The 19,926-nt window shown below is 53.6% G+C and overlaps 1 protein-coding gene across 1 annotated transcript in view; it reads right to left on the bottom strand.

Annotated features, from left to right (window-relative positions):
• The window catches only part of LOC144826174 (embryonic protein UVS.2-like), a 102,137-nt gene extending 83,082 nt beyond the window's left edge, over positions 1–19,055 (bottom strand). The window contains exons 1-3 of the mRNA XM_078684569.1: positions 19,028–19,055; positions 18,759–18,899; positions 18,538–18,655 (exon numbers count right to left, since the gene is read on the bottom strand). Coding sequence (XP_078540695.1) covers positions 18,538–18,655; positions 18,759–18,899; positions 19,028–19,055 — 287 coding nt within the window. The remainder of the gene's footprint in view (positions 1–18,537; positions 18,656–18,758; positions 18,900–19,027) is intronic.
• Positions 19,056–19,926: the final 871 nt, after the last annotated feature.

The raw sequence follows: 19,926 nt of genomic DNA, 5'->3' as shown, positions 1-19,926 counted from the left end.
GCACAAAGTGTTAAAGGAACCTGTTATCAGAACCTCTAGGGATAGAACATAGCATACAGAATCCAGCCAATACAGAACACTAGGGATTGAACAAAGTATACAGGATGCAGCCATCAGAACCTCTAAGCTATTTATAGTCCAGTGGTGCCCAGCATTTAGAACCTAAAACAGTAGGTGGGGATGCATGGAACTGCAGATTTATCACACAGTGTCCAAGGACCCTTATGGTATACTGTCACTAAGAGGTCAAAGGCCATTTGGTATAATTTCTCACAGAGACGTGAAATTCCATGGATGTTCCACCACTGAGTCCACAAAACCTACAAAATGTCTCACTGAGCACTGAGAGTCCACTGCCCATAGAAAGTCTTTCACTGAGAGTCCTCTGCCCATAGAAAGTCTTTCACTGAGAGTCCTCTGCCCATAGAAAGTCTTTCACTGAGAGTCCTCCGCCCATGGAAACTGGAAAGTCTTTCATCAAGAGTCCACTGCCCATGGAAAGTCTTTCACTTAAATTCTATTGCTCATGGAAGTTCATCTCCCAATGATAGTGTCCAGTCATTGAGGGTTATAACTGAGTAAAGGATCTATCACTACGACTACACAGACCATGGACAGCCCTTTAATGAGTGCTCCATCCCCAAGGAAGAGCATCTTCCACTGAGAAGCCACAGCCCATGGAAGGGCTATCAATTAATGTCTGCAATGCATGTTGGGTCTTGCACTCTGAGTCCGCAAACCAAAGAGGGTCATCATAGGCAGTCCGGGACCCATGAAGAGACTTACACATAGACAACACAAACCTGGGGATACCTCAATGAGAGGTCACAGAACATGGATGGTTATTTCCTGGGGCAACAAAATCTCTAAGTGGTAGTCAGCAGTTCAATGAGGGCTTTCAGCTGATGCAAGGTCATTGCTCATTTAGGGTGTTGCACCAAGTTATCAAGTTGTGTTTTAGATTTACCTAAAACGATATAGAGAATAGGCATATTATTCTAAACTACACATCTATAACTTGAAGATATTCATATCAATATATAGTCTTGTTTAAATGCATTGTGAATCAATTGTATTGCTGCATTTTGTAAAAGTTTACATTTGTAGATCAGAAGCGCAGGAAGATCGGTTTACACCAAGTTACAAATATCCGGTTAACTTAATATCAATGACTGAACCAAGATCTTCTAGCAGTCAATAGGTAGAAGAATACCAATCTCCTGGAGTACTTTAAACATAGAATATCTAGTGGATATCAGTTTTGAAATGTGAAAAATAAAAGGTACATTGAAATTGAAAATCACTCCCAAATTGAGAGCTGATTCTGCTGGATTTTATGGAGTATGGAAGGAGCTAGGTCACCAGTGAGAGGACTACACTTCTGGTTTACCTATCTGAAGATTTCAGTTTAGTGGTATCACTCATTTGGGAACAGCAGCTCTATGTAACCGAGGGGTAAAGGGATTCCCTGAAGCTAGCCGTCCTACTTTACATTTAGCTTTAGCGGAAACATAATACGACATAAAGCTGAACCACAACTGCCTTTCATCTCTGTAGGAAACTTTCTCCAAAGTCGCCAAACTACACTTGTGAATTTTAATATTTTCACACCACTACTTTTTGCTCCATTCTAAGCAGCTCAACTATGTTGTATAGGGATATAGTGATCTACCATGATCTAACATCTGTAGCTACCATGTGTGAGCTACAGATCATGCATGTTAATTTGTCTTGTTCTTTTACAATCAGGGAACATTGCTGTTAACACTGAGGGGTGTATTTAAAAGCTCCTTGCGCCATAAGCGCATCAATTTTAAAATGGGAAAAGAGGATGTACCGATGGCACAACAGGCTTGTAAATAAGTCCCTGAGTCTCTAGGATTGAGCACAGTCTGGTGTGATGCTGAACTAAGGATCAGTCCGTTGTGTAACATGTGCTCTTACTAATCCACAGGCAGAATCTGGAGATAATGAGTGTATTAGATTGAGCCCTGTCTGCTGTGACACTGCAAGTAAGAACAGACCTTAGTGCATCCTTTGATCTTACCCATCCACAGGCAAGTTCTAGAGGTAATGAGTCTATGTAATGGAGACGGACCTGGTGTGATGCTGAATTTAGGATCAGACCTTAGAGTGGCCTGTGCTCTTATCCATCCCCAGGTAGGGTCTGGAGGTAATGAGTCTATCTGAAAGAACCCTCTCTGGTGGGATACGGAATGTAGGATCAGTCCTTAGGGTGTTATATGCTCTTACCCATCCTCTGGCAGAGTCTGGAGGTAATGAGTCTATCTGATGGAGCTGTGTCTGGTGTGATGCTGATAGTATGAACATTCCTTAGTTTGCCCTGTGCTCTTACTCATGCGCAGACAGAATCTGGAGGAAATTAGACTATCTAATTGAGGCTTATCTGGTGTGATGCTGAATGTAGGATCAGTCATCAGGGTGCCCTCAGCACTTACGCATCTACAGCAGGAGCTGGAGGTAATGAGTCTATCTGATGGAGCCGTACCTGGGGTGATGCTGAATGTAGGATCTGTCCTTAGTGTGCCCTGTGCTCTTACCCATCCACAGGCAGGCTCTGGAGGTAATGAGTCTGAGTGATGGATGTGGTGTGAGGATGAATGTAGATCAGTCCTTATAGGGCTTTGGGGGGGCGACCGACCAGCGGGAGGCCTGCCCCCCTTCGGGGATTTTGGGCCTTGCGGGGGGGGAGAAGAGGGCAGCCAGCACCTCAGTTGGGCTGGTTGGGCTTCCTGGGCTGGTATTGGGCTGGGTGGGCTGTCTTTGGTCTACTTTTGGGCTGCAAGGCTATTTAACCAGCCATTTTAGGGCACTACACACCATTTTGGTGGTAGTGACCCAGCAGCTGGTCTAGATGTCCTGGGGGTTTTCTCTTTTTGTTGGTAGGCCTATTGCTTGGGTTTTAGCTGTGCCTTGGGCTCCTGGTTTAGCTGTGGGCTTGTGGCGAGCGGTGGTTTACCTGGTGCTGTGGAGCGGTGTGCGGCGTTTTTTGCTTGTCGAGGCTCTTCGACTTCTGGAGGCTGCAGGCCGCACCAACATCTTGCCGCCTGGCATTAAGGTGAGGCCGTCGCGCGACAAGCAACGCCGCGGCGGCGGTGCTTGCTGTAGCGGCACCTCGGGTTAAGCAGCGGCTGGGTATGGGGAATGGGAGGCGCTGTTGGAGGGTGGGGGAAAGCGCGAGCCGTGGCCGCGTGTCAGCAGTGGCTGTGTGAAATTGAGAAGGAGGGGGGAGGTAAATTGTGTCATTTACACCTCAGTATTGCCGCCAGTGATTTCTGGCTTTAAGGTGGCATTGAAAATTAGAAAAAAAAGATATTTAAAGTATTTTCATTTTCAAAGTGTGTACTATTAAATAATGTCGGGGGTTGGTGGGGGCCTGCTGGCTGAGGATCAGGCGGGCGCACTGGTGCAGGAAGGTAGGGGCGGTGTGTGGAGGGGGTGCGGGGCCTGAGGGGGCCGGAGATGCCGCGAGATTAGGAGTAAATGGTGGGGGAGGCCTGTGTACGGGAGAGCGATGGGGAGGCGTCTCGCCTGCTCATTGACAGCTCAGAGAGTGAGGCAGAGGAGGGGGCAGGAGCGCGATGGGCTGGGGAGGGTGCAGCCGGTGCAGTGGGTATTCTGGGAGGGGCGAGCAGGCCGCAGTCCCCGGGAGGGCAGGAGGCTGCTCACAGGGGGTAGGGCGCGAGGGGAGTTAGGGGGGTTTTTGGCAGAAGGGGGGAGGTGGGTGGCCTCGGTTTGGCAGAGCGCGGGGCCCGGGTTGGCGCATGCTGCGGTGTCCAGGCCCAGGGGGGTGGGGGAGGGCTGGGGCGGCCAGGAGGATGGGGGGTCTGGGACAGGGGTAGGGTGCAGGGCTCTTGAGGGAGGGGGAGGAGTTTCAGTGCGCCAGAAGTTGGAGGAGCTGGGCTGGAGCGAAGGGGAGGAGGAGGGGGACAGCTGGGGGGATGGAGGCGGGGCCGGAGGGCTGTGGGGGGATCTGTAGGCTTGGTGGGATACTCCCTCGTGGCGGGGGGTCATTCATCGGGGGTGGGATGGGTGCGGAGGGCGTGGACGGTGGCGGGGAGTTTAGGCAAAGTGGGTAGACTTTTTAACCCCGGCATGCTGGACTCCACTTCTTTCTCCCGACAGGAAGGTATAGCTAGGTGCTCGGGAGAGCAGCATGCGGCTCCACTCCATGGAGGGGATGGGCCGGCTCTGCCAGGTGCGGGCGGTCGCGCTCCCACGAGGGACCAGACGATGGGGAGGTGGGGCGGTAGGTCCCTGCCAGCCCCACCCCGAAGGGTCGTAATGGCTGCTGGGGGACGGGGGCGGAGGTCCGTCAGTACTGATCGAGACCCTGGAGAGGAGCAAGAGGAGAGGAAGAGGGATAGTGTGGACTTAGGAAAATTGCTGCGCGCTTGTAGGGAAGGGGCAGATCTCAGCCGGCTGAAGCCCATGGAAGAGGTTACAGGTGGGGATCTGGAGGAGGAGAGGTCCCAGCTGGATTATGATGAAGATAGCACAGAGGAGGGGGAAATTAGGGAGGAGAGGGGGTAGGGAAGGGAAAGTGGGGAGAGAAGTAATGTTGTCGCTAGTGTTTTGCAGACCCGGTGGTGTGGAGCGGAGAGAATGACGCCCCCCTTTGCTCAACTGGTTAGGTGGCGGGATCCGGTGCGGACGCCAGCCTAAGTTGCAGAGCGGGGAGCGGGTCGGGAGGGGCCCGACAGTTTCCGTGTCGGTGGGGACAGTTGCAGATGAGGGGGCAGAAGGGGTCCGACGGGGTACAGTGTCGGTGGGGACAGATGCGAAGGGAGGGGACGAAGGGGTGCGTCCTAATAAGGGGCGGTACTTGAGGGACACAGAGGTGGGCCCGGATGGGGCAGGCGTCGGCGGGAACGGGGACATTAAGAAGGACAGGGGGAGCAAGGGGGGCACTGAAGGGAAGAAGAGTCATGATCTCCCGGTGCGCAAGCTGCCCTATATGGACATCACAAAACTGCTGGGGGCGCACCTGTCCCTGGCTACCAAGGAGAAGATTTGGAAAGGGGACTATGTGGATATTCTAAAACTCCTACACTGTGAACTGATGGCGAAGGAGGGGCCGAAAGAAGAGGAGCAGGAGTTGGCCAAGCGGCCTAAGGTTCCTCTGACCATAGAAAACTGGTCGGCAGGGTTTTTGATATTCACCAGCGTGTACTGCGACAAGTACCCGGAGCGGGCGGTTGCACTGTTTAAATATATGGACGTGATCCGGTGGGCACAGGTCACATATGGGGTCTATGCGTGGTCGTATTATGATAAGGAGTTTCAGGCACGCTTGGCGGCAGATCCGAAGGCAAAGTGAGGGGAGATCGATGCTGACTTGTATCAGCAGACGATGGGGGGGGGCGAAGTTCGGTAAAACGATCTATACGGCAAGCGGCTTACCGCTCACGCCTCGCCCCTTTCTGGCCCGCCCCACATGTGGGGTGGGGCGGGGCAGGGAGTGGGTGTCACACACACCAATGTTGGAGCTTGTTGGGACTACAACAAGGACGTGTGTGGCAGACAGTACTGCTGGTTCCGGCATGAGTGCTCCAAGTGCGGGAAACGACACCCGGGGGTGCAATGCTGGGGAGTTGGGGGCGGGAATCAGGGGCAGCAGCCCACGGCATCAGGGGTGCAGACTGGGGGTAGGGCGGAAAAGTGGGGGTGGGAGCTCTGGGAAAAGGCTCATACGCCAGTTAAGCAGGGCAGGATGGAGACACTCCTAGCGTCGTATCCGCGGGCCGACAACTCAGGTGTGTTGCGTCGGAAGTTCCGGGAGGGTTTCCGACTGGGATATGAAGACCCGAGGATTGCCAGGTGGTCTGAAATCAGTTAACGTGCACAAAGTGGTGGTGTGGGGGAAGTTGTTCAAGGAAGTGTAGGAGGGGTGGATGGCAGGCCCCTTTCGGGAGGCGCCCATTCGGGATTTGATTATCTCTCCTATCGGCGTGGTGCCGAAGAAGGAGCCGGGGCAATTTCCCCTGATTCAACACCTGTCGTGGCCGGAGGGAACGTCAGTGAACGATTATATATCAGTGGAGCTGTCCTCGGTCTCTTACTCTTCCGTGGATGTGGCGCAGAGGCTGGAGGCGTCAGTGGGGGCGGGTGCCCTCATGGCAAAATGCGACATTAAGTGGGCATTCAGGTTGCTACCGGTACTTCCGGAGGATCACCAGCGGTTGGGGATCCAGTTTGATGGGGACATATTCATGGACAAGGCGTTGCCCATGGGGTGTTCGATATCATGCTCGTTATTTGAACGCTTCAGTTCATTTCTGCAGTGGGCTTTTTTCTGGCACACAGGCAATGAGATGGTGACACACTACCTGGATGACTTATTCTTGGTGGGATGGCCTGGTATGGCAGACTGCCAGCAGCAGCTGGATGGTTTTACGGAACTCATGGGCTACCTGGTGCCCCTGGTGCCAGAGAAGACGCAGGGTCCCAGTACGGTACTGTCATTTCTAGGATTAGAGCTCGACTCCGTGGCCATGGAAGCGCACCTGCCGGAGGACAAGAAGTTGCATATGGTGGCAGTGGTGGACAACATGTTGGGGAAACAGAAGGTGATGGTACGGGAGGTCCAGGTTCTTCTGGGGCATTTGAACTTTGCGTGCCACGTTGTACGGGCAGGAAGTACCTTTGTAGGCGGATGGGTCTGGCGCTGTCCGGATTAACGTTGCCACATCACCACCTTCGATTGTTGGCGGGGATGAAGGAGGACCTGCGCATCTGGCGGGCCTTCTTGGAGCGTTTCAATGGTGTGCCCATAGCGCCCCCCGAGGACTGGGAATGGGACGTGACCATCTCGTCGGATGCAACGGGAGTGGGCGGTTCTGGTCTGTACTGGAGGGGGAAGTGGTGCGCAGAAGAGTGGCCGCCACATTGGCAGGGCGGGGGGGTAGCATTGCATTCTTGGAGCTCTTCCCGCTGGTGGTCGCGATGACAGTGTGGGCGCGAGAGCTAGCGCACAAGCGGGTGATATTTAAAGTGGACAACATGTCCCCGATACAGGTCGTCAAGAGGCAGTCGGCCAGGGACCCGCAAGTTCTCAAGTTGATGAGGCTGTTTATTCTGCGTTGTTTGCAACATGACATTTTGTTTCAAGCTCGACATGTGCCAGGGGTGGACAATGACATTGTGGATGCTTTGTCTTGTTCACAGTGGCAGAGGTTCCATGGGCTAGCCACGGAGGCATACAAACACAGGACGCTGGTGCCGCTGGGGCTGTGGTCAGTGGGAGAGACCAGGTCGTACAACTGGTAAGAGCGTCGGTGGTCGTTTCTACCTGGAGGGCGTACGAGCAGGTTTGGAGGGAGTTTTTGGAAGGTGGGGCGGTGCGGTAGGATGATTGATGGCTGCGGGGTGAACAGGTGGTGCAGTTCATGCTGCGGATGATGTACAGGGGGATGTCGAAAGCGACGATCGCCGGCAAGTTGTCAGCAGTCACTTTCATGGGGAGGATGTGGTGGGGCTATGCGCCATCTGCGGGCGAACCGAGAGCGCAACTATTGGAAGGCTGGGTGTCAGGGTTCGGCAGCGGCAGCCCATCACAACGGCTATGCTCGTGGGTTTGATACAGCTGTTGCCGATGATTTGCCAACATCGGGAGACCATTTTGCTTCCCACACCCATGTCGTGGATGTACTTTGGGGAGCTTCGGGTTTCGGAACTGGTGGGGCTCAGAGGGGGGCCCGGGGTGTCGTGGAGGGAGGTGGAACTGATAGCTCGGGAGGTGGCTGTGCTGTTGCGACATTCCAAGACTGATTAAAAGGGGGCAGGGAAGTGGTTCGTGATGGGCCCGTTGGGGACAGGAGCAGTATGCCTAGCGGGGTGGGCGGGGATTGCTGATGGCGGGACGGCGAGAGGAGACAGGGGAAGTATTTTGCCGGCTTGACAAGGGCAGGGTGACGGCGGCTCAGATGTTATTGGTTCTGCCGCACGCCCTACACACCATGGATGAGGACCCGAGGGTTTTTGGGACACACTCGTTCCGCCTAGAGGTGGCGATGGATGCGGCAAGAAAAGGTTGGGGGAGGGAGGAGCTCATGCGTTTAGGGCGCTGGAAGTCAGATTGTTATAAAACGTACATCAGGTTGCGGGGGGGTTGGGATGGAGGACCAGGCTTGATGATGTGTTTTGGCTGTGTCTTACATGTGTGTCTTTACAGGTGCAGTGGTGGGGCCGGACGAGGCTGTCCTGTCTATCTTCATTGTGAGACATTCATTCGTGAAGCGGGCGGAGCGTGCAGAGTGGGATAACAACTGGAATTTGAATTTAGGCTTGGATCCTGGGTTGTTTGTCTGTCATTGGCATGGAAAAGGGGGCATGAGGTGGCATGAATTGTAGCCGGCACAGAATAAGATGGTTAGAAAGGGAGTGTGTCCAGATGTGCTGGTTATACACCTGGGGAGAACGATTTGGTTCAGTGCAAGGGCCTGGCACTGGTGTAGCAGATGAAGAGGGATTTGTTGGAGGTGAGGCGCAGTGGTCAGGTTGGAGACAACAAAGAGGTGACTGGGCTGTTCCTAAAGGAATTAAGGGAAGAAAAAGGGGAGGAAAGTGACGGTCACTAGGGAGGGGCTGGTGCTCAAGTGGACAACCACCCCTGGGTATCAATTTGTTGGATATAATGGCCTCACACACCCTTGCGAGTGTCATGCTTCATCATCGGCAATGCTCCTCATTGGGCAGGCGGTGCAATGCCCAACGGGCTCACCTCAAAGAGGGGCTCTTTATCGGAGATCTTTTATCCAACTGCCTTATGGTGAAGTGCGGGTGAGGGGCCAGAAAAGAGTAGAAAGTGTGGGTGAGGGTAAAATGTGGCTCAAGGTACTGGAAACAATTTTATTCTGGTGGTCCCCTGCCACAAGTAAAATCAAGGATAGCCGGTACTCGTGGGTACTATAGTTTCCCAGAGTGAACCAGGGCTAAAGGTGCAAAAAGTGTAGTCGACATGTTTCTCGCATCTAGTTCATTAACTGCGATTCTTCAGGACCTATATAAAACCTACAATCTACTTAAACGTGATCTATTCATAAGTATCAGTTTAAACAAGGCACAATTGTTGTACTACCTGTCTGACACTGTTCCTACCTAAGGGTTAGGATAAAGGGGTGTCAACAGTACCCGGCGGATCTGGCATCGGGCAAGAAGCCAATGTGTTTGGGTTCTAATGCCTGTGCCGAAGCCTGCTACGCCTACCCTTCACGCCGGGTCCGGATAGTGGCAATGGTCAGGTTGCCATAATATATGTTCAGAGTTCATACCTAGGCGGATTTGGAGAGGGGCGGAGTGGCCGTCAGCCATAGACATGGGAGCCCAGGAAGATTAGCAGAGAGGTGAGGAGTATCTGAAAGAGACACGTTAGTATTAGATTCTTTACCTTAGAATATCCCCAGGCGTCAGACTGGATCCGGAAATTTTTGCGTAGCAGTACCCTTGCGCGTCGGTAGGCGTCGTCTGCGGCTCCGCGTCCGTCGTCGGCGTCGTGGGCGCCGTGATGACGTCGTCGGAGTACTTAGACGCCGCCTCCGCGTGCTGACGTCAGTTCTTCTTTTTTCCGCGCCAGCAAGCGCAGATCTGGAAAAAGCAGTAACCCTAGTTACTTTTGACTAAACTTTTTTATCCTTTTTGATTACTATTTCGAGTCTCTCGACTCCGAAACGGTGCCGATAGGGATGCCCGGCTTCAAGCATTGCGACGATTGCGACCGGCTGATGTCGGTCACGGATCCTCACCGCGTGTGTTTGTCGTGTTTGGGCGTCGACCACGACAACAAGGCCTGCTCCGACTGCCGGGCCCTCTCTTCGAAAGCCAGGCGGGAGCGGTCCCGTAGGCGACTCGAACTCCGGCAGTCGGTCCCGCGCCGCGAGAGGTCCCGATCCCATGGGAGGTTGAGGGACAGGTCGCGGGCTCGGAGCCATCACAGTTCCGAGGGTAGGCTGCACTCCTCCGGGTCGAAGTCGTCGTCAGGTAAGCGGCACAAGAAGTCCAAGCGGCGTCATCGCTCCTCGGACTCCCCCCGACGCTCGCGCGATGCGGCCGGGGGTTCGGGTGACACCGCCCACGCGGCTCCGTCGGAGTCGCGGGTGCCGCGTACAGCCCCATACCCTACGGTCCCTGGGCTCAACGCGACGCCGAAGGAGGTCGAGCGCTTCCTCATGGCCATGAGGAAACTCTCTCCTCCGACGGGCTCCGCGGTGCCTCCGGGCCCAGTGGACCCGTCTGGGAGTCCTAGCGGGTCGGCGGCTCCGGCCCCAACGCCGTCGGGTGCTTCGGCCCCGACGCCGCCGATGCCTTCGGGCCCGGCGCCGCAGGCCCCTGTTATCCCGACGCCGCCGGCGCCTTTGGGCCCGGCGCCAAGTGGTCCAGTTGTTCCGACGCCGCCGGTGCCTTCGGGCCCAACGCCGCAGGACGCCGCTGGTCCTCCTTCGGGTTCTGGTTCGTCGCCGGTGGATCTGACGACCTCCCCGGCGTCGGACCCTCAGGTGTCGCCTCCGGTGCCGTCCTCGGGCGGCGCCGACCCCGGTTCTACTTCCGTTCCTGTTCGGCCATCGGGGCGGCCCCGTTGGGCGCCGCTCCAGACGCCGTTGGGTGAATTTCACTTTTATGAACAGGCCCCATTGATTGAGGACCCTGAATTTCAGGAGATGGGTGAAGGAGAGGACTGGGAGGGGTCTGAGGACCCTCTGACCAGGGAGTGTCAGTCTCGTGAGGACTGGACAGAAGACCTTCGGGAGGCCAGTGGTCTGGACACCTCTCCAGAACCTGGGTTTGTCTCCCCTCCTACCGTGGCTTCGGAGGATGGAGGAGGAGGATGCAAACAAAGAGTGGGTGCCAGTCTGACATCATCCCAGCACGTATTATGCCAACTTTGCTGGAGGTTTTGGGGGCTGGAATACGGCAGATAGTTAACTTGTCTTTGCTTACTGGGGAAGTACCGTTGGAGTGGAAACAGGCACTTGTGAGACCTCTGCGCAAGAACAACTCGATCCCTTGGTCTGAGTTGACAAATCTGAGACCGATCTCTCTTCTCCCTTTTATAGGGAAGCTTGTTGAGAGGCATGTGAATCAGCATTTGTCAAAATTTATTGAACACGCATGTGTACTGGACCCCTCCCAGTCGGGCTTCAGGCCTAGGCACAGTACTGAGACTGCCTTGCTGTCTGTCGCTGACAATCTCCAGAGGCTACAGGACAAGGGCTATTCCGTTGTTCTGGTGCTTCTGGATTTGTCAGCGGCGTTTGACACTGTGTCACACGACATCATGACCTCCAGACTAGCTGACATCGGTCTGGAAGGCAAGGCCCTGGCCTGGCTCAGGAGCTTTTTCAGCGAACGCACCCAGAGAGTCATCTTGGGGCCATACCAATCAGAGGAGGTGGTGATCTCAAAGGGGGTGCCACAGGGCTCCTGTTTGAGCCCCACGTTATTTAACATCTACGTGGCCCCCCTAGCTAACATCATGAGATCCCACGGGTTCATTCCAGTATCATACGCGGATGATACCCAACTCCTCTTCCCTTTTAAAACGATGACTCCTGAGGTGCGGGACTCCTTCGCCCGAGGGATGAAGGAGGTCGCCCGCTGGATGGCAGCTAATTATTTGCAGTGTAACGTCTCCAAAACGGAGGTTATGCTATTTGGAGAGGCCAAACGGTTGTGGACCCCGGACTGGTGGCCTCAAGATCTTGGCCCGGTCCCTGTGCCCAAAACCGTGGTAAAAGACCTGGGAGTCAAACTGGACCATGAGCTTACCCTCACACAACAAACTAATCAAGTGGTGGGCTCATGCTTCCATGTCATCGGGCTTCTCAGGAGAGTATTCCCCCTGCTACCAGATACCACCAGGAGAACGCTGGTCCAGTCGCTAGTTTTAAGCAGGCTGGACTACTGCAATGGGTTAATGCTAGCTGCCAACGAGGGCATTTTTGCTAGATTGCAGGTTGTGCAAAACACGGCTGCACGACTGGTTCTGAATGTCCCGCCCCGCACTCCCTCAAAACCATTGTTGGCCAAATTGCACTGGCTTCCAGTTAAGCAGAGGGTGATGTTTAAGATCTGCTGCGTCATCCACAAATGCTTGACTGGAATAGGTCCTGGTTACCTCACTGAGAAATTTATCCCTCATGTGCCGTCCAGATTCCTGAGATCAGGAGATCAGGAACTACTATGTGTCCCCAGGGCCATGAAGGCAAGAAAGGGGGGAAGGGCCCTATCGGTAGCGGGTCCAAAGTTGTGGAACCTACTCCCGAAGGAAATTAGAGTATGTAGGGAACATTTCCCTTTTAGGAAAAAACTTAAAACATTCCTCTTCAAATCTCTAATTTGACTGATCTCTTGCTTATTTCATTAAAATGATGACGAGTTTCTGTTCTCTGGCTGTGGCCTAAGGCGCGGAGATACTCCTTCGGGAGTCGATTCACAGCGCCATACAAACCTGAAATAGAATATAGTGTGGTCCTGATGAGGGCTGCCAAGGCCTTAAACCTTGAGCTCCCCGTCGCGGCCGTGAGGACTAACCTCCTCACTGAGGTCCTTAAACCGCAGTCAAGCTCGGCCGAGCCTCTGCTGCCCTTTAATGAGGCCTTGACTGACGTTCTTCTGGGCACTTGGTCCAAGCCCGCTACGGGTTCGCCCGTAGATAGGAACGTGGCCAGACGCCACCGCCCGCCCCGGGCGACCCATGTTTTCTGTCCTCCCACCCTACCCCCGAGAGCCTGGTTATCCAGGCCTCCAATTCCCAAACCGCATTCCCGTCAGCCCCGCCGGATCGGGAATCCAAGTATGACCAGTATGGGAAGAAGATCTTCTCATCCATTAGTTTGGGCCTGCGGTCTTCCAACACCGCCTGCCTCTTGGGACGTTACACCCACTCTGTGTGGGATAAGGTCGCGGAAGTGCTGCCAGAGTGTCCGTTGGAGGTACGGGCCAAACTCGGCCAAGCCCTTGTGGAGGGCCGGGATGCAGCCAAGTATTCCATCCGGTGTGGGCTGGATACCACTGACTCGCTGGGTAGAGCGATGGCAACGACGGTGGCGGTCAGACGCCACGCCTGGCTGAGGTCCGCCAACTTCTCGGCAGATGTCCAGAGCACGCTCATGGACATGCCGTTCGATGGCCGTCGCCTCTTTGGCGACAAGGCAGACCATGCGCTTGAGCGTTTTAAGGACTCCAGGGCTAAGGCCAAGTCCTTAGGCCTCTCGGGCCAACGCCAGCAACCGGCTGCCTATCACTCCTTTCGTGGCCACGGAAGGGGTGCGCCCGCACGTGCCGCCAGCCACGCGCCGCAGGGCAATACCCAACGCGGTGGCGGCCGTGGGAACCGCCGTCCGGGCAGTCGTGGGCAGCGGCGAGGTCAGTCCACACCTTCCCCCGCAGCATCCGCCTCAAAACCCTCCTAGTCCGTGCTTTCAGGCCCATGTGACGCCAGTGGGGGGCAGGGTTCGCCATCACCACCTCCACTGGCGCACTGTCACGTCGGACAGGTGGGTGCTGCAGATCGTCCGAAGGGGCTACTCCCTCCCCTTCGAGGCAACTCCTCCATCCATGCCACCACAGAACCACCGTGTATCGGGGGATCACTTGCGACTTCTGCAGGAGGAAGTTACGGCCCTCTTGGCCAAAGGGGCCATCGAGCGCGTTCCTGGGCCAGAAGTAGGGTGTGGTTGCTACTCCCACTACTTTCTGGTACCCAAGAAGGGCAAAGGGGGCCTGCGCCCTATCTTGGACCTACGGAACGTCAACGGCTTCCTCCGGAAGGAGAAGTTCAAGATGCTGACACTGGCTCAGGTCTTAGCTGCCCTGGATCCAGGAGACTGGATGGTGGCGTTGGACTTGCAGGACGCTTATTTCCACATCCCCGTCCTGCCGGCCCACCGGCGCTACCTGCGGTTCACGGTTGGCCACGAGCACTTTCAGTTTACCGTGCTCCCCTTCGGCCTTACCAGCGCCCCACGGGTGTTCACAAAGGTGATGGCGGTGGTCGCAGCTCATCTGCGCAGGTTGGGGATTTCAGTCTTCCCCTACCTCGACGACTGGCTGTTGAAGGCGGGCCCTGACAGTCGTCAGCCACCTCCAGACTACGGCAGACCTCCTGCATCAGCTGGGGTTCTCGATCAATGTGCCAAAGTCACACCTGTGCCCCTCTCAGAAGCTCCTCTTCATCGGAGCGGTTTTAGACTCGGCGCGGTTTCGGGTTTATCCACCCGAGCAGCGGGTCCGGGATATTCAGGCTCTGATTCCCATCTTTCAGCCGTTATCCCGGGTTTCGGTCAGGTTGACGCTGCGGCTTCTGGGGCTGATGGCCTCCTGCATCCTGCTGGTGCATCACGCCAGGTGGCGGATGCGGGCTCTGCAGTGGGACCTGAAGTTTCAGTGGGCCCAGCCTCAGGGCAACCTATCCGACCATGTCCTGATCTCGGAGGGCACTGCGAGACAGCTGCAGTGGTGGCTTACGGACCGCGATTGGGTCAGCGGCAGATCCCTCTCCCTACCCCAACCGGAGCACGTAGTTGTGACGGACGCGTCCCTCCAGGGCTGGGGAGGCCACATGGGAGAGGCGGAGATCAGAGGCCTCTGGTCTCCGGCGGAGTCCCGGCTCCACATCAACCTGTTGGAGCTCAGGGCGATTCGTCTGGCACTGAAGGCATTCCTCCCCTCTGTTCGGGGGAGTGTAGTGCAGGTGTTCACGGACAACACCACCGCCATGTGGTACTGCAACAAACAAGGCGGTGTGTGGTCGTGGATCCTTTGTCAAGAGGCTCTTCGCCTTTGGCAATGGCTGGAACGCCAGGGCGTGACCCTGGTGGCTCAACACCTGGCAGGTTCTCTGAACGCCAGGGCGGACGAGCTCAGCCGTCGGTGCATGATGGATCACGAATGGCGTCTGAACTCGGAAGTGGCGCAAGGCCTCTTTCAGCAATGGGGAGAGCCTTGGTTAGATCTATTCGCCACCGAAGAGAACGCGCAATGTCATCAGTTCTGCGCGTTGGAATTTCCAAGGCAGCACTCGCTCGGAGACGCTTTTCGTCGCGAGTGGAGTTGCAGTCTGTTGTACGCCTTTCCGCCTATACCACTTTTGCCCAGAGTGCCGAAGAAGATCAGGCGCGACCGGGCCCAAGTCATCCTTGTGGCTCCGGACTGGGCTCGAAGGTACTGGTATCCCGAGCTACTCAGTATGTCAGTCGATCCCCCGGTTCGTCTGCCTCTTCAGGAGGACCTTCTGTCGCAGCAGCAGGGGACGGTCCTCCACCCGAACCTGTCCAGTCTCCACCTCCATGCTTGGAGATTGAGCGGCGACAGTTGAGGCCATTAGACTTGCCTCCTGAAGTCTGTAACGTCATTCTGGCAGCCAGGCGTCCCTCCACAAAGTCGGTATACGCCTGCAGGTGGAACAGATTTGTGGCATGGTGCACAGCAAAGGCTGTGGATCCTCTTGCTGCCCCTCTTTCAGAGGTTCTTCTCTTCCTTCTTTCTCTTGCCCAGCAGGGCTCTGCTCTGGGCACTATCAAGGGCTACCTTTCTGCCCTTTCAGCCTTTCTCAGGCTACCTGATCAGCCTTCTTTGTTCAAGTCCCCTATTGTGAACAGATTTCTTAAAGGCATCACTCACACATTTCCCCCTGTTCCGTTTGTGATGCCTCAGTGGGACTTGAACCTGGTTCTAACTTTTCTGATGTGCGCTCCCTTTGAGCCACTTCACAATTGCCCTCTTCGCCTTCTGACTCTGAAGACTGCTTTCCTGGTTGCCATCACCTCTGCCAGGAGAGTGAGTGAGCTCCAGGCTCTTTCTTGTACTCCACCTTTCCTTTCTGTCCATCCGGACAAAGTGGTGCTTCGTACCAAACCATCTTTCCTGCCCAAGGTTGTCACGGCCTTCCACAGTGGGCAGTCTATCACCTTGCCTACCTTCTTTCCGCCTCCGCATCCCTCTAAAGAGGAAGAGCGGCTCCATCATCTGGACCCAAAACGTGCGCTCTCGATTTATCTGGATCGCACACGCCAGTTCCGGGTGGATGACCAACTCTTTGTTGGTTACGTGGGCGCTAAGAAGGGGAAAGCGGTGCACAAGAGGACCATCTCCCGGTGGATCATCTTGTGTATCCAGGCATGCTACTCTTTGGCTAGGAAGGAGCCTCCTGCTGGATTGCGGGCTCATTCTACCCGAGCCACGGCGACTACCACTGCCCTGGGCAGGGGTGTGCCCTTACAAGACATCTGTCAGGCAGCTACGTGGGCATCGCTGCACACGTTTGCAAGACACTACTGCCTGGACAGCCAAGTCCGGAGGGATGGCTTCTTTGGCCGTTCCGTCCTCCAGGACTTTCTGGTGTAAGTATTGGTTCGCAGACCCACCACCGGGGTTGGTATTGCTGGGGTATCTATTCTAAGGTAAGGAATCTAATACTAACGTGTCTCTTTCAGATGCACAAGTTACTACTTGTGTAACGATATATCTGTAAGAGACATTAGTTAGTATTAGATTCCTTACCGACCCACCCATCCTCCCCGTTCTGCGAACCAATATCTAGGGTTAGGGTTGTCCCCTTCAGGGCCCTAGTTTCAATGGCACCAGTGTTGGTTTTTAACATGGCTCTGCGTTTCTGGCGCGGAAAAGCTGTGTCTAAGAACTGACGTCAGCACGCGGAGGCGGCGTCTAAGTACTCCGACGACGTCATCACGGCGCCCACGACGCCGACGACGGACACGGAGCCGCAGACGACGCCTACCGACGCGCAAGGGTACTGCTACGCAAAAATTTCCGGATCCAGTCTGACACCTGGGGATATTCTAAGGTAAGGAATCTAATACTAACTAATGTCTCTTACAGATATATCATTACACAAGTAGTAACTTGTGCTTTTGGGAGAAAGAAGGTCTGGGTAGGATGGAGCAACCAGAATTGTGCTATGGAGTAGTGTACTTTTTTAGAGAGGACGGAGTCCATTTATCGCGGTATGGGATGGAATTATACATTGTACAATTGAAGGAGGCCTTGGATGAGGTCCTTGGGGTATGCAGATATCCAAAGAGACAGGATGCCTAAGGGGGGCTCGGAAGCCGTCAGGACGTCTTCCGAGTGGCGCTTTTTCCTACGTACTGGGGGGGATTGTATGAGGTCTGGTTACAGTTGGGGTAGATATAAGAAGTTATATAGTTAGGTAGTTAAGGAAGTGGAAGTTTTAAGTTGCTATTTATAATTGTTGTTGGGGGAACCATGTTTAGGGGGAGGGGGTGGGGGTATGTTAGGAAGTATTTATTTAGTGAGGATTAGTTTTGTAAGGCACAGGCCAAGGGAATTTGATTTGTAAGGTGCACCTGTTTCCAATAAAACAACCTTTTTCACACCCAACAAGCTGGTCATTGGTATGTGCTGCCTCCCCCACCCATTGTGGGCCCAATAGGGCTTTGGGGGGCGGCCGACCAGCGGGAGTCCTGCCCCCAGGGGGTTTTTGGCCTGGGAGGGGGGAGGGCAGCCAGCACCTAAGTTGGGCTGGTTGGGCTTCCTGGGCTGGTCTTGGGCTGGGTGGGCTGTCTTTGGGCTACTTTTGGGCTGCAAGGCTATTTAACCAGCCATTTTAGGGCACTACACACCATTTTGGTGGTAATAACCCAGCAGCTGGTCTAGGTGTCCTTAAGGTTTTCTCTTTTTTCCCACCCTACCACCCTTTTTTCGGTTTTATACACTCGTTTTTGAAATTTTGGATTGGTACATGGTTTCGGTGGTGTTGAATTGGGTCTTGGCGAGGTGGTTTTGTTGGGAATGGGTGCCTTAGGGAAGCATATTGTATGGGGTTTTGTTGCTGGAGCAGATGCTGGTCTGTTGTACATGCCGTTGTAGTGGCGTTTTTTCCTAAGTACTGGGGGGGGGGGGATTGTATGAGGTCTGGTTACAGTTGGGGTAGATATAAGAAGTTATATAGTTAGGTAGTTAAGGAAGTGGAAGTTGCAAATTTGTATTTATAATTGGTGTGGGGGGAACCATGTTTAGGGCACGGGGTGGAGGTATGTTAGGAAGTATTTATTTAGTGAGGATTAGTTTTGTATGGCTGGTCTGTGGTATGTGCTGCCTCCCCCACCCATTGTGGGCACAAGAGTGCACTGTGCTATTACCTATCTACAGGCAGGATCTGAAGGATATGAGTCTCTTTGATTAAGCCCTACCTGGTGTGATTCTGAATGTACGATCCGTCCTTAGAGTGGCTTCTGCTGTTACCTGTCCATGGGCATGGCCTAGAGGTGATGAGGCTATCTTATGGAGTCCTATCCAGTGTGATTCTGAATGTGGGGTCAGTCCTTTAGGTGCCCTTTGCTCTTCCCTATCTTTAGGCAGGGTCTGGAGGTAATGAGTCTACTCGATGGAGCCCTATCTGGTTTGATGCTTAATGTAGTGTCAGTCCTTAGGGTGTACTATGCTCTTACCCATCCACAGCTAGAGTGCGGAGGAAATGATTCGATCTGGTGTGATGCTGAATGTAGGATCAGTCCTTAGGGTATCCCGTGCTCTTACCCATCCGCAGGCAGGATTTGTAGGTAATCTGGTTCCGCCGTGCGGGTCACAAATCGAATGCAGGTCACTATTGCAAACTCATTCATTGCATTATTAATGGTAGCTACATCTTCAGCACCTGAGGGACAACAGAGGAAAGAGAGAGGATGGCATAGGTTCAAGCAGCCTGGCAAGGTATCTATGAAAGACAATGTTGAGCATTGGTGTAAAAGTGAACTCACTGTAAGAGGGACTAAGGGTGTAGGGTACACGGACAGTCCCATCGCTGGATTTGGGCCAGAAGCAGCTGTTGTTTGGACATATCCTGGCACTGCGGCCTGGTTGGACGGCAATGTCTCCCTCGTGTACCAGCTGTGAGCTGCCTACAACAGTAAAACACAGTGATAATAGTGAGTGTCTGTCTTAACACTAGAAGGACCAAGAACACCCGGAAGAGAAGGGAGTTGGTTTTATGCCTAAAGCTCAATCTCTAGAAAAAAAATGCAATAACCTCTCTTGATGGTGAAAGAAGCAGCCATTTTGGGTCAACCACCAACCCTTGGCCAAGTACCTACTTAAGAGATCATATTACCCTAATAACTCAAAAAAGGCCTCAGCACACAGACATGCAAGGTGAGTGATGGCAGCTGTTAACGTTTACTGGGGATGGTATCCTGTGCCTTACATTCCTATTGTGTTGTCATCTTGTCATATCAGGAGTTTTTTATGGCACCACTAAAAGCATTTTACTGACTTGCCATAATAACATTGAGTATATTAAGACAGAAATAGCAAGTTAACAATTGCAATGGCTATATGTCTTCTAGGCGCGTTATGACTTCTTTCAGCAAACACCAGCAATGACATCACACATGTTGTCAGAGGCAGTCATTTCACCCTGTCACCACCCTAGATTCTGTGTAATTCTTCGTCCACACATTTGTATTGTCTTTACATTTAAACTGGGATTGTACATGTCATTATCTGTGTTACAAACAAGTATGAACCAATGTATAGAATTCTTTGAATTTTTACTACTTGAACTAGACCAACGGGCAGGATCGATTTACACAATTTGTAGCGCACAAAGGTTAGATACATTTTCATTGATATGATTGTATTAACACAATCATTCAAAGTATATACTAGTGTGGATCAATCATATGCTTTCATTATTAATAGTAGTTATGTGGTGTTGACATAATACATATCTGTATGTTGATACCAGATGCTTCTATGCTATGAATTTGAAATGTGGGAGGACTTTATTTCCCAGAATGTATTTCTTTTCAAGTGTGTTACTCCACTCGTCTGTATGTTTTTAAAAGAAGGGTGTCTGTTCCCAGATATACTACATTTGTAAAACATGATCCATTGATTATATATTGAGACCAGGTGAAAATGGCTGCT

The sequence above is a fragment of the Lissotriton helveticus genome, chromosome 3_2 (assembly GCF_964261635.1).
Source record: "Lissotriton helveticus chromosome 3_2, aLisHel1.1, whole genome shotgun sequence".
NCBI classification, from domain to species: domain Eukaryota; kingdom Metazoa; phylum Chordata; class Amphibia; order Caudata; family Salamandridae; genus Lissotriton; species Lissotriton helveticus.
This window is presented reverse-complemented; position numbering and strand designations above follow the sequence as displayed.